At 46.4% G+C, this 14,926-nt stretch overlaps 1 protein-coding gene across 1 annotated transcript in view; it reads left to right on the top strand.

The window, feature by feature from the left end:
- The window catches only part of Itgae (integrin subunit alpha E), a 64,092-nt gene that overhangs the window by 7,296 nt on the left and 41,870 nt on the right, over nt 1-14,926 (top strand). Inside the window, exons 2-3 of the mRNA XM_048366257.1 lie at nt 4,948-5,068; nt 14,563-14,654. Coding sequence (XP_048222214.1) covers nt 4,948-5,068; nt 14,563-14,654 — 213 coding nt within the window. The remainder of the gene's footprint in view (nt 1-4,947; nt 5,069-14,562; nt 14,655-14,926) is intronic.

Here is a 14,926-nt window from a genome sequence, read left to right on the forward strand (position 1 = left end):
ACAAAAAATTATTCCAAAAAGCCTCCTAGTCACTGGATGGGAAACACTGCTAAGAATGCCAACCCCAATAGGGAGCTGATGGCCATGCACTTAAAAACGCTCCTGAAAGTTCAAACTTAAAGAGTTCACATTCCAATATATATATAAAACAGTATTCCCCAAATTTCTGGACTCTAAAATAGGTACAGAAATGGAAATTTGCCTTGTTGCAACACACAGTGCACAAGATGAGCTAAAAAGTTACATACAAACACCTTGTATTATATTTTATATTTTGTAAATACTGTATACCATGTATTATGTGTATATTGTTCATACTTGAGAGGTACATTATAGTTTTGTTATGAAATTATGTATTTTGCCCTGCCAACGTGGTAGGTGTTTTGTATATATACAGTGGAGAAATTTCATGTGCTAAGGCACATGGAAGACTGATTTATTTGCACATGGTACTGTTTTTCTAAGAAACAGCTGTCAAATCTCAAAGTGAAAATCTAAATGTGAAGTTTACTAATGCACTACTGAAGTTTAAATTTGTGGCACAATCATTGTGAACATGAGGTTGTGTTTCCTTAAATTGATTTCTGCCATCTAATCTGTAATTATTGGAAAACTATTCCCATTTTTACCAAACATAATTGCTGGTTTTGGTATAGCCATTTTTTCATAAATTTAAAATGCTTCTAATTTAATGCCAACAAAATTGGTTGTAATCAAATTATAAAATAATAATTGGCCTCCCCCCCCAAAAAAATATTCCAAGCAAACAATGATACAAAGAAAGTAGAATAAAAGAGATGCCTACTATAAGACTATGAAAATATACATATGTAATATACTATAGCATATATAGTCAAACACATAAGTGTATGTATGTGTGCATATTTCCATTCATATGTTTGACTTTTGTTCCTTGTTAGCTGACATACAAATCCTTATATCATGGAATTTCCCCAGTGAAGCGTTCTGTAGCCAGTGCTGGAGTGGAGCTGGAAGCCCCTGTGCAGCCTCAGGATGGGCCTCCGCATAGGAAGCAAGCAAGGATTACAGGGCTGGGTGGTCTTTCAGCTCCATTCTCCATCTCCAAGGAGGGGAGAGGAACTGAAAGTCAAGTTGATCACCAATGACCAATGACTGAATCAGTCCTGGATGTATAATACAGTTTCCGTGAAAATCCCGAACAAGGGACCCACACTTGCAATCCTAACGACTTGGGAGGCTGAGATCTGAAGTCTGTGGTTTGATGCCAACCCAGGCAGTCAAATCCAAGGGGCTCTCATCTTTGGTTAGCCAGCAAAAAAGCTGGAAGTGGAGATGTGGCTCCAGTGGTAGAGTGCCAGCCCTGAGTGAAAAATCTCAGGGACTTGGGGATAACATACAGGTCTTGAGTTCAAGCCAAAAGTAAAAAATTAAAAGAACTAGATTACCAGATCTTCCACACAACATAATAGGTGCCAGGTCCCAGAGACAGAGTGCCAGGAGAGGGCAACATCCACAAGCCTTGCTCTATCTATCTCTTCATGGGGATCCTTTATGTTAACCCTTATAGTAAATCAGCAAATATACTTGTTTCCCTGAGTTATGTAACCACTCTAAGAAATTAATTGAGCTTAGACAGTATATTGGAAATGAACTTTACAATCTGGCTGGGAAGGGGAGTGGGGAATGGTAAGTGGGAGAAAATGAGGGAGGGGGTAACACTGATAAAAAGGAAATGTACTCATTACCTTACTTGTGTAACTGTAAACCCCACCCCATCCCTGTTCATCAACTATACATGTTTTTTTTTGGCAGTCCTGGGGCTTGAACTTAGGGCCTGGGCACTGTCCCTGAGCTTCTTTTGCTCAAAGCTAGTACTCTAACACTTAAGGCCACAGCACTACTTCCAACTTTTTCTTTTTATGTGGTACCAAGGAATCAGACACAGGGCTTCATGCATGCTAGGCAAGCACTCTACCACTAAGCCATATTCCCACCCCTACAACAAATTTAAAAAAATGTAATTGAACTCTCCCAGGCATTGGTGGCTCACATGTAATACTAGATATTCAGGAGGCTGAGATCTCAGGAACATGGTTCAAAACCAGCCTGGGTAGGAAAATCCATGAGACTCTTATCTCCAATTAGCTACCAAAAAGCTGGAAGTGGAGCTATTGCTCAAGTGGTAGAACACCAGCCTTTAGAGAGAAAGTACAGGAACCATGTCCAGACCCCTGAGTTCAAGTCCCAGGACACACACACACACACACACACACACACACACACACACACACTAAAATAAAAATAATAGGAAGATGGGCATTGGTGGCTGTAATCCTACCTACTTAGGAAGCTGAGATCAGAGATCTCAGTTCAAAGCCAGCCTGGGCAGGAAAGAACATGTGACCTTTATCTCCAATTAACCACCAGAAAAACAGAAGTAGAGCTATGGCTCAAAGTGGCAGAGAGCTAGCCTTGAGCAAAAGAGCTCAAGGACAGCACCCAGGCCCTGAGTTCAATCCCCATGACAACAAAAATAAAATATAATGAACAGAAGGAGGGGTTGTGGCAGCCATGTCTTAAGGCCAGACAAGCCCATCTGAGGGTTTTTGATGTGCACTGGAGTGGAAGGTGGTCTGAGACTGACCTCCACTTGTGGGATGTTAAGCTGTTTCCAGGTGGATGAGGTCAGAACAGAGCTGAGTGAGAGGACATTGGCTGATGGCTGCAACAGGTCCAAGTGCACAGGAGAATTCTGAATATAATCAAGGTGTGTTTCAGGTCCACGGAGATCAGCTGGAGTGAAGCTCAGTCTGGCATGCACTGGGCTCTTCATTCAATCTGCAGCATCTCTCTCACACATACACACACACTCTCACGCAGACACACTCAAAGACATACAGGAAAAAATCTTGTAGCTATGGGAAAATAGTGTATGCAAGTCAAGCAACTCAAGGAGAAGCAACATTTGTAACACATGGCCAATTTATTTAGAAAAAAGTACAAATAGATACAAAACTAATAGACATGGGTTCATAAAAATGGGTAATGTACATGAGTGAGAAGTAGATAAATTTAGATAAAGCAATGACATCACATCATAAAGAACCAATTTTTGTTGTTTTGTTTAACCTGGTACTGGAATCAAATCTAGGGCCTCCCACATGCTAAGGCTGCCTTCTCAGCCCTAAAAAATAGCTATCTGTCTATCTATATCTACCTAACTACTTATCTATCTGTAGTTTATTTTTTGTGCTGCAGCTGGGACTTGACCTCAGCATCTTTCACTCTGATTTGGCTTTTTCACTCAAGGTTGGCACACTACCCCTTGAGCCTTACCTCCAGTCTGATTTTTTGCTGTTTAGTGGGATATAAGAGTCTCATTATCTTTCCTTCCCAGAGTGGCTTTAAATCTTGATCCTTAGATCTCAGCCTCCTGAGTACCTGGTTTTATAGTTATGAGCCACCAGGGCTTATCTTGAGGATTATCTTTTAAAGCAAGACTGAGAAGGTATACACATAGTTCAGGGGAATACTGTGGGCAGTCCTATTTTTTTTATTGGAGGATAAGTTATCACAACCTTTTTTTTTTTTTTTTTTTGGCCAGTCCTGGGGCCTGGACTCAGGGCCTGAGAACTGTCCCTGGCTTCTTTTTGCTCAAGGCTAGCACTCTGCCACTTGAGCCACAGCGCCACTTCTGGCCATTTTCTGTATATGTGGTGCTGGGGAATTGAACCCAGGGCCTCATGTATACGAGGCAAGCACTCTTGCCAATAGGCCATATCCCCAGCCCCTGTCACAACCTTTTTTGGGCTATGAGTAAAACTCAATTCCCCACAATTTTGAATGGAAAATACTATATAGAAAGAAAACTAAAACTGAGTTGCCAGTGGTTCATGCCTGTAATCCTAGCTACTCAGAAGGCTGAGATCTGAGGATCATGGTTCAAAGCCATCCTGGGCAGGAAAATCTGTGAGACTTTTTTCTCCAATAAACTATGCAGAAAAAGCCAGAAGTGGTATGTGACTCAAGTGGTAGAGTGCTAGTCTTGAACAAAAGCTAAGGGACATTGCCCACGCTAGAGTTCAAGCCCCAGAATCAGAAAAAAAAGAAGGAAGGAAGGAAGGAAAGGAGGGAGGGAGAGAGGGAGAAAGAGAAGGAAAGAAAGAAGGAAAGAAAAGTTGAGAGACTATAAATTGGACACATTAACCTTTGTTATCCAAAGTTTTGTCAATATATAACATTTTCATCATTCTTAAAAGTTCTTTCCTGTCCCTTCCCAATGAAGGAACTTTTCCACTCTGGCAATTCCTTTACTATAGCTGAATGTTGCTAGTTCTAGAGCCACGGAACCACACAGTGGATATCTTTCTAGTATGTTTTTTTCACTCAGCGTGAAGATCTTCTGAGGTTCCCGCTACACAAAACATGTACCGCCAGTTCCTCCCTTTTCCTCCTGCATTCCCATTCTGTTAGGTGAACAAACATCCACAATTAGTTTGTATTTTCTTCCATTAATGGACTGTAAATGAGTAAAGTGTGGAAGAACATTCTAGGGTAGGTGTTTCTGAGGACCTATCTTTTCTCTTGGGTAAGCTGAAGTGGAGTTCAGCACGTGTCATACCCTCTCTGGGGGCTTGTGGTCTTTCTTAACTTTGGTGAAGGACTCAGTGACGGATCAGCTTCTTGGGACAGGAAAAAGGCTGGCAGAAGGCATGAGCAAGTAGACGGTGGCCCCACAGGGAAGGCCTTGTGGAGGAGCTCTGCGGCCCACACAGCTTGGTGTAGAAGGGGATCAGAGGCTCTGGGTCAGATGGGCCCTCATGCACTCCTACTCCTTGGGGGTGAGAGGGTCACAATTCTGTCCTGTAAAACAGAGATAATGACTCCACAGGATCGGATGGAATTTGGGGGGTAAAGGCCTCAGCAAAGTGTTCATTTCATTAAATGTTCCTCTTCTGCTCGCAGGCTGGGCCACACTTGTTGCCTTCAATGTGGATGTAACCCAGCCCTGGCTCACGCCGGAGGGAGGTGGCCCGTTCGTGCTCAGCTCCCTGCTGCACCAAGATCCCAGCACCGGCCAGACATGGTGAGTTGGGGCCTGCGAGCAGGAAGGAGAGGATTGGGAGGGCTTCCAGGAAGCCCGAGGTACATACACCCCAGGAAAGGCTGTGGCACCCCACCCCACTGACTGGGCAAAATTCCTTTCACTTTCAGAAGTGTGTCCAGGGCTGAAAGAGAAGGTGGAGAAGCTGGGCCCCTGGCAAGTCTGTGGGGTCCTCAGACCCCCCTGACCCTCTGCTCACTCACCTTCCTGGGAGAAGGGGGAACTTAGAAACAACTTTAAAATAAAGGTCATGGGCTGGGAATGGGGCTTAGCATGCATGAAGCCCTGAGTTCGAGTCCTCAGCACCACATAAACAGAAAAGCCGGAAGTGGCGCTGTGTCTCAACTGGCAGAGTGCTAGACTTGAACAAAAAGAAGCTCAGGGACAGTGCTCAGGCTCTGAGTCCAAGACCCAGGACTGGCTAAATAAATAAATAAATGTCATAGGGATTTTTTTTTTTTTTTGCCAGTCCTGGGCCTTGGACTCAGGGCCTGAGCACTGTCCCTGGCTTCTTTTTGCTCAAGGCTAACACTCTGGCCCTTGAGTCACAACGCCACTTCTGGCCATTTTCTGTATATGTGGTACTGGGGAATGGAACCCAGGGCTTCAAGTATACGAGGCAAGCACTCTTGCCACTAGGCCATATCCCCAGCCCGTCATAAGGGATTTTATGTTAATGTAGTCAGTGTAGAATATTTGGAAAGGGACCAAAAAAAAAAAGGCAAATGCAGACTGAAGACATGAAGCCCAAGAGCTGGAGGTTGAGGCCACTGCCATCAGCCACTGGCTCCACATAGAATTGCTGTGGTCCCTGGTGGCCTCGTGGAGGAGCTGAGCCAGGAGTGAGTCCTCCCCTCTCCATGGAGGTGGTCATTTCCCTACTTCTCAGGGTTGTTGCAGACTACTCAAGATAATGAACCTGTAAAGACCATCACATAACTTCTGGACAAATGAAGGCTCAATAAAAATTACCTTATGTTTTGAGAACATCCTCTGTATCCACCCACTAGATCAGCAAAAAAATGTCAATTCTGACAAGCTGTGTGAGGAAGGATGTGGTGAGACAGGCAGTGGGGGAGGGAGCTGTGTCCCCCTTGGAGACCAGCGCTGCCATATCTGGTAAAGTTGAGGGTGTTCATGATGCTGATGAAGAGGTCATATCCCTTAAATTAGGGAAACTCTTCGGACCAGGCACTAGTGGCACATTCCTTAGTCCTGCCTATTCAGGAGGTTGAGCTCTGAAGATTGCTGTTTGAAGCCAGCCTGGGCAGAAAAGCCCATGAGACTCAACCACCAAAAAGCTGGAAGTGGGGCTGGGGACATGGCCTAGTGGCAAGAGTGCTTGTCTCATATACATGAGGGCCTGGGTTCAATTCCCCAGCACTACATATACAGAAAAGGGCCAGAAGTGGTGCTGTGGCTCAAGTGGCAGAGTGCTAGCCTTGAGCAAAAAGAAGCCAGGGACAGTGCTCAGGCCCTGAGTCCTAGCCCCAGGACTGGCAAAAAAACAAAAAAAAAGCTGGAAGTTGGGAAGTGGAGGTGGCTTAAGTGGTAGGAGGCCCACCCTCAGAGGAAAAAAAGCCAAGTGAGGACAAGAGGCTCTGAGTTGAAGTCCTAGCACTAAATAATAATAATAATAATAAATTGTGCTGGTACTGGGGCTTGACCAGAGGACCTGGGTGCGGTCCCGGAGCTTTTTTGCTCAAGGAGAGCACTTTACCACTTGAATCCACAGCTCTACTTCTAGTTTTCTAGTAGTTAATTGCTACAACCCTAGCTCTCACGTTAAAATGTTGATTGTGGCAGTGCTTATAACAGTGAGCAACTATAAATATTCATCGCTAGGCAATGGGGAAAAACAAGATGGAAATTACGTGCTGCAAAATTATGCTTTAATTGTCAGTAGTGGGCTTCTGTTGCTTATTAACTGAGAACTCCAAAATACCAAGATTAAAGTAGCTGGTATTGATTGGTGTGAACGGCTTTAAAAAATCATTTAAATCTCTACTACTGGAGATGAAATGCTTCCCAAGCTGGCATGGTGTGCTCCTGGGATTCTCCCTTCCCAGAGCAGTGCAGAATGCCATGCTGGGGCTGGGGCTGGGGCTTGCCCCGGGGGTTCAGTTAGGAACAGGGGCGGTCAGGGGCAGTCAGTTCTTTCATCCACGCACGCATTCAGCAAATATTTATGGAATATCTGCTCAGTGCCAGTTAAGGTTGGAGAGACACTGCTTCTCTTGGGGAGCTCCTGGATCCATGAAGGGGGACAGAAAAATCAGACAAGGACAAGAGTGATGGATCTATCCTAAACAGCAAGTCCCAAGATATCAAAAAGACATTTGTACTTCCATGTTTATCACGGCACAATTCACAATAGCCAAAATATGGAAACAACCCAGATGCCCCTCCACAGATGAATGGATCCAAAAAATATGGTACCTATACACAATGGAATACTACATAGCGATTAGGAATGGTGAAATATTGTTATTCGCAGGGAAATGGTCAGAACTCAAACAAATAATGTTGAGCGAGACAAGCCTAGAACACAGAAAACAAAGGGGCATGATCTCCCTGATATATGACTGTTAAGAAAGGGAGACGGAGGCTGGGAATATGGCCTACTGGCAAGAGCGCTTGCCTCCTACACATGAAGTTCTCGGTTCGATTCCCCAGCACCACATATATGGAAAATGGCCAGAAGTGGTGCTGTGGCTCAAGTGGCAGAGTGCTAGCCTTGAGCAAAAAGAAGCCAGGGACAGTGCTCAGGCCGTGAGTCCAAGGCCCAGGACTGGCCAAAAAAAAAAAAGAAAGGGAGACGGAGAGACAGTAGAGACCAAGTCTGTGAAACCAAAAACTGCTTGTCAAATGGTATTTCCCACAGGATTGGGGCAGCGACCCAACAGTATGTAACTAAAACCAAACAACTACTCAACATATAAAGGTCAAAAATCAACCTCTCGGGCTGGGGATATGACCTAGTGGCAAGAGCGCTTGCCTCGTATACATGAAGCCCTCGGTTCGATTCCCCAGCACCACATATACAGAAAATGGCCAGAAGTGGCGCTGTGGCTCAAGTGGCAGAGTGCTAACCTTGAGCAAAAAGAAGCCAGGGACAGTGCTCAGGCCCTGAGTTCAAGGCCCAGGACTGGCAAAAAAAAAAAAAATCAACCTCTCAGTGGAATACAATAGCTCAAAAGCTATGTATGTACATTCATATAAGACTACTGTCGACATATTGTCTAATATCGACATCACATATAAAGCCCTAGGCGATTTTTCTTGGGCTTGGCCACGTGGCTACTGTATATGTTCTTGATACATTGTATATTGTATATATGTCTACCTGACCTAGAGAAGGGAAAGAAAAACAGGGCGTAAGATATCACAAGAAATGTACACACTGCCCTACTATGTAACTGTACCCTTTTTGCACAACACCTTGTCAAAAAAATTTGTGTTCAATTAATAAATAAATTAAATTTTAAAAAAAGTGATGGGAGCTGTGGCTAGGGATGTCTGGGACCGGAAACAGGGGTATTCCAAGGCACCTACACAAGAGCTTAGGAAACAACTGGAGGCAGCAAGAGGAGGCTGACAGAGGAGAGTCTAGGCAGAGAGCAGCTTGGTGAAAGGCCGGGAGGAAACTTCTTACTCAGAATGTCCTAGGACTGAGGCTGAGAGAGATGGAGGGAAAATGGAGGATGTAGGTAGGAGAGAAGGAGGGTTGGATGTAGGGGTAGTGAGATTGTCAGGAAGATTTGTGCTGCAAAATCTGAGCTGGAAAGCCAAGCACCAGTGGCTCACACCTGTAATCCTAGCTACTCAGGAGGCTGAGATCTGAGGAGCAAGGTTTGAAGCCAGCCTGGGCAGAAAAGTCTGTCAAATTCTTATTACCAGTTAATCACCAAGAGCCAGCAGTGGAGCTGTGACTCAAGTAGCACTAGTCTTGAGCAAAAAAGCTCAGGAACAACACCAGAACTCTGAGTTCAAGCCCAGGACTGCCCCCCCCCCTTCCAAAAAAAAAAAGAATTAGGACTTATTGTGTTGTTTTTGAAAAATATCCAATATAATTTTTATTATTATTAAGGCATTGTACAATGGCATTACCATGTCATAAGTCAGGTAATGAGTACATTTCTTTCTTTGGACAATGTCACCCCTTCAACGGCTTCCCCCCACTCCCCCTCCCATCTCTGCCCACAAGTTACACAGTTCATTTTCCACTGAATAGCATGACTGAATTTGTTCACTCTTCCTCTCTCCTTTTCTGCATCCTCCCTTTGTCCCCTCTAAAAACAAACAACAACAGTAACAACAAAACCAAAGCAAAACCAACCACCACCACCACCTACAACAACAACAACAACAAAAACATGTTTCCATTTCCTGGAATTGGTTTGGATAAATAGCATTTTTAATTTTTAGAGGAGTTACACCTTTATGTTCCTCTCCTAAGGGTATCCACCTTTAGTCTGTGTGAGAATGCCTGGAGTCCTGTATCAATTATAGTGTCCAGTTATAGTTTAGATCTAGCTTTCACATATGAGGGAAAATGTGTGCCATTTGTCTCTCTGAGCTTGGCTTACCTCACTTAACATGACTTGCACACACACACAAAAGCACTTCTCTTGAGCCCGTGTGTGCACCTAGTGAATGTTCACAGAATGTTCCTGAAAGCCCTCAGAAGCCCGAGGCTTCCAGGCAAACCTCTACCAACAGGGATCTCTCCTGACTGGAGGCTCAGGCTGAATGAAGCATTGGAGATGGGGAGATGGGCTCTCTCTGGCTTTCACTCCACATGGAGAGCTCTTTCATGGTGCTGCCTAAGGCTACAGACTTATGCTCCTTCCACTAGCAGGGTGTGTGTGTGTGTGTGTGTGTGTGTGTGTGTGTGTGTGTGTGTGTGTGTGTGTGTGTGTGTGTGTTCTGGAGCTTGAACTCAGGGACTTTGCTTAGGGCAGGAGACTTTCCTGCCTAGGTTAGATCCTCAGCTCTCAGCCTTCTGAGTAGCTAGAATTATAGACATGAGCCACTGGCACCTGACATGAGCAGGTTTTAGTCAGTGATCTGTGACCATCTTCTGCCGAAGCTCCTTCTACCATTAACCTTCTTACTGTGTGTTTCCCCAGTTCTAGGCCTCACATACCTTAGTATATTCTGTGTGTGTGTGTGTGTGTGTGTGTGTGTGTGTGTGTGCTGGTCCTGGGGCTTGAACTCAGGGCCTGGGCACTGTCCTTGACCTTCTTTTGCTCAAGTCTAGCACTCTACTACATGAACCACAGCTCCACTTCCAGCTTTGCCTGTGATTGAGTGGAGATGAAAGTCTCACGGACTTTCTTGCCCTGGCTGGCTTCCAGACTCCATCTGCAGATCTCAGCCTCCTGAGTAGGTAGAATTATAGGTGTGTACCACTGGTACCCGGCCTTTACCATCTCTTTTTTAGAAACCAAATTGTCCAGGCAAATGAGAGGTGTGTGTGTCTGAAGGGCTAGATGTGTACAGAGGGCTAGAAGTCTGCGGTGGTGGAGTCTGGTGGGCGTCTGCTGAGGCAGGGCTTGTCTCACTGGTTTGCACATGGTGGGAGGAGGATGTGGTGGACGTGGGGCTTCTGAGCCTGGGGCCTGAAGCATGGGACAGGAACTGCACTGGTTGGCTGGCCCAGGCCGCAGAGGAGCAGGGCGTGAGGAACAGCTGTGTGTGGCCTGTCTTTCTCACCTTCTTTCTTTAAAAAATATTTAAAAATTATTTTTAGCCAGGTGCCAGTAGCTCATGCCTGTAATCCTAGCTACTCAGCAGGCTGAGATCTGAGGATCAGGGTTTGAAGCTAGCCCCAGGCAGGAAAGTCCCTAGGAAACTCAGCTTCAATTAACCACCAGAAACCAGAAGTGGAGCTGTGGCTCGAAAGTGGTACAGCACTAGCCTTGAGCAAAAAGAGCTCAGGGACAGCATCCCAGCCTGGTGTTCAAGCCTCATAACTGACACACACAAAAATATTTTAAAGGTTTTTTTTTTTTTGCCAAGCTTGGACTCAGGGCCTGAGCACTGTCCCTGGCTTCTTTTTGCTCAAGGCTAGCACTCTGCCACTTGAGCCACAGCGCCACTTCTGGCCGTTTTCTATATATGTGGTGCTGGGGAATAGAACCCAGGGCTTTATGTATACAAGGCAAGCACTCTTGCCACCAGGCCATATTCCCAGCCCCTGCAAAGGGGTTTTAATTCAACATATCAATCTATGAGTACAGTGCATCTTGATCAATTCACCCCTTTCCTCGTTCTCTCCCATGTTTCCAACCCCACTCTTAGTTTCTAACATATAGCAGACTAGAGCTGATGGCATACTGGGCTGTGACTGCAAGAAGGGGTGAGGTGGGACATAAAGCAAGCCTTTCCATGGAGATTCAGAAATGCCTCAGTTAAGCCAGGCATGTGTGGTTTATGCTTATAATCGTAGATACTTTCAGTAGGCTGAAATCTGAGGATTATGGTTTGTTTTTGTTTTGTTTTTTGCCAGTCCTGGGGCTTGAACTCAGGGCCTGAGCACTGTCCCTGGCTTCTTTTTGCTCAAGGCTAGCACTCTGCCACTTGAGCCATAGCGCCACTTCCGGCTTTTTATATATATATGTGGTGCTGAGGAATCGAACCCAGAGCTTTATGTATACGAGATGAGCACTTTACCACTAGGCCATATTCCCAGCCCTGAGGATTACGGTTTGAAGATAATCCAGACAGGAAGTCCATCTTTTATCACCAAAGCCAGGAATGGAGTGGAGCTGTGGCTCAATTGGTAGAATGCAGCCTTGAGGGACAGAGCCAAGGCCCTGAGTTCAAGCTCAGTACTGGCGCAATCAATCAGTCAATCAATAACTAAATTAGCAATGTGTGAGACTATTGGCTAGGAAATCAAATGGGTGGGAAACAGCGGTGGTTTAGACTGGACACAGGTCACTGAATTGCATGACTGCTAGACGAATGGTAATCATGGATCTGCAATATGTAATAGCTCCTGGATGTCTCTTGGAAGCTCACAGCCCAAGTGGAAAGCAAAAGCTGGGATGGAGGTGGGCTTCTCCTTGGAGGGCTGGAGGAAGCTTTGGGAAGGTTCCTAAAGAGTAGTATGAAAGGTGCTTCAGGTGGAGAAAACAGCCTGGACAGAGTCTCAAGAGGAGAAATGAGGTTGCTCTAGGCCTGCACCTGAAATGTGATCTAGGGGAAACTGGCTAAGTGCACCTGCTGTGGGGAACAGAAAACAAGGGGCTGGGTCATCAGACCAAGCTGAGGTTTAGTCTGGGGAGAGAGAGGGATGCTGAAGGGTGACCTAATTTGGGAGCCCAGGGGCACCAGGCCTCCTACTTTTCAGCCCTGTGGCAGATCAGCCCATCATTGCTCAAGGTGTCATTCAAGCCACATGACAGACATAAGTTCATGTGCTGTCCAGGCACTGTTCCAGGCCTGGAATTATATGGTGAATAAAGTGGGCAAGAACCTTGGGGCTCACTGGTTGGTGGGAGAGATAGATAAGGAAGTAAATCATCAGGTGGTGACAAGTTCTGAGAGAAGGGAATAAAACAGGACGCTGTGACGCAGTCCAACTGGGTTGTGAGGCAGGGCTGGTCAGAGGAAACACTTAGGTGGCAGGCAGTGATAAGTGAATACAGGAGTATGAATGAGCTGCATTGGGGAGCATTAGGGGAGAGCTCCGTGTGGAGGGAGGAAGTGACCTAGCAGGTCTGGGCTCTGCAACATGTTAAAGCCTAAAGCATCACATTTTCAGATCTTTCTCTGACTCTGGTTCTCATGCCTTCCTCTTTTAATGACCTTTGTAGCACTGTGGATTGGCTCAAGTGGCAGGGGGTTTCCTTAGCAACTGTAAGGTCTAATCCCCAGGACAGTAAGAGGGGGAGGAAGGAGAGGAAGAGAGAGGAAGAAAAAAACTGAAAAAGAAAAAGGACAAAAAGAAACGGGCCTTGTGGTGGCATAGGTCCATCCAGATAACCCAGACTTACCTCATCTCAAGATTCTTCATTTAATCTAGTCTAGTAAGTCTCTGATGTCCTCAAAGGTAAACTATCCACAAGAAGAGTGCATCTCGGGGGCCACTATTTTGCTGACTAGAGCCATAGATGGTTCTAGTAAGATGTCAGGGCCCAGTATAAACACGACAGGAGCTCTCTTCCTGGTCTCCACCTGAGGAGGTAGTCAGGACACACACTGCAGAGGGAAGGCGAGATGGACTAAACCCTGGCATGGGAAGGGATCACTCAGGAAAGCGTGCTGGCTAGAAAGAAAGGACTCAACCCCAGAGCCCAATGACATCCAGTAGTAAGACAGCAAATGTGCCAGCAAGGTGTTTGAGGAAGAAAACTAGTGAGGGAAGCCAGGAGGAAATGATAAAGGAGAAGATGGTGGCTTGTGTGCCATGCTGCTGAGAGGCTGAAGAACATGAGTGCAGGGAGGAGCCCACAGGGTGGACACGGATGACCATGACAAGAGCTATGACAGGGGACAGAAACCAGCTTACTGTGGTTTAGCAGCTGGAGTAGCGCCATTATTCTTATAATTAGGGACTATTATGTAATAGTTAATAATAATTAGACCTGTTAGTCTGTCAACCACACAAACATGTGAATATATTTCATCAGTTAAAACATATAAACTGACAGGAGTTGGGGAAATGAAGAGGACACCTCATTTCCCTTCCTCAACCCACCAAAGCCACATCCATGACCTTTCAGAAACAAAGTCTGATCATGACTTCTGCTATGTAAAGTCTTCCATTATTTCCTGCCACCGACAGCATGAAGACCCTGAATCTGTTCACGATTGCAAGCTAAGCCTCAGATCCCCTTCCTCACCATCTTCCCTTCAGTCCCAGTAGGGCACACTGGCCGGTCTCAGGCTGGCCGGGTGCTCCCTGACCCCTTGAGCCGCAGGATGGTGAAGTCATTTGGGCTGACACTGGAACTCCTCCTAGTCTGTACTGGAGGGCGGCTATCAGGACTCACATCTAGGATGTCTTTTCAAGCCCCAAGCCTCTAGGAGAGTGGTGCCAGGAGCTCCTGTCAGGAAGTGCTGTGACCAAGGCCAGGTGGGGCAGGCCTCTGAGCGGCCACCAGGAGGCCAGCACTGCCCCCAAAGGAACTGGCTGTGCAGCTGGGGACCCTGGCTCCCCCACTGCCACCTCCCATTGTTACCAGAAGATGTTTCCCCCACCCTGCCTTGTCAGGGTGGGCGGCAGGCGAAGAGGGGCTGCGTGTCACCATTTTCTATGGAAATGGAGACTGAGGAAAGGCCTTCCCCACAATGCAGAGTGCGTGCTCTTGTGTTAGGGGAATAGCTTGTTTCTCTCCTTTCTGGGCCTTTGTCATGGCTGGTCATACAGCAAGTCTGTGGGCCTGGACTGGGCCTGTGCTTGGGCAGGCAGGGAGGAGAAGGGTCCTCAGCCAGCCTGGCTTTGTTGTCTGCCTTCCACTCAGGCTCCTGATCACCAGCCAGAGCACCAACAGGACCTCAGCACCTCTGCATCGATGCTCCCTCACCCAAGATGAAATTGTTTGTCAGCCATTAGGTAGGTCAGCCCTGTTTCCAGGGCTTGCACCCCTGGACCCCTTTCTAGGAATGCCACTCATCCTAGCCCCACCTCACCTAGTCCTGCCCACCCAGTCCTCCAGCCCCATTCCCAGGCCCAGCCTCACCTAATCCCACCCACCCAGTCCTCCAACCCTATTCCCAGGCAAAGCTTGCCTGACCCCATTCCAAGCCTACCTGTCCTGATGGTCTTAACAACAGAGTCACACACTTGAGGCTGACACTGCCATTTGAGCCACACCTCCACTTCTG

This window comes from Perognathus longimembris, chromosome 17 (genome assembly GCF_023159225.1).
Source record: "Perognathus longimembris pacificus isolate PPM17 chromosome 17, ASM2315922v1, whole genome shotgun sequence".
NCBI classification, from domain to species: Eukaryota; Metazoa; Chordata; class Mammalia; order Rodentia; family Heteromyidae; genus Perognathus; species Perognathus longimembris.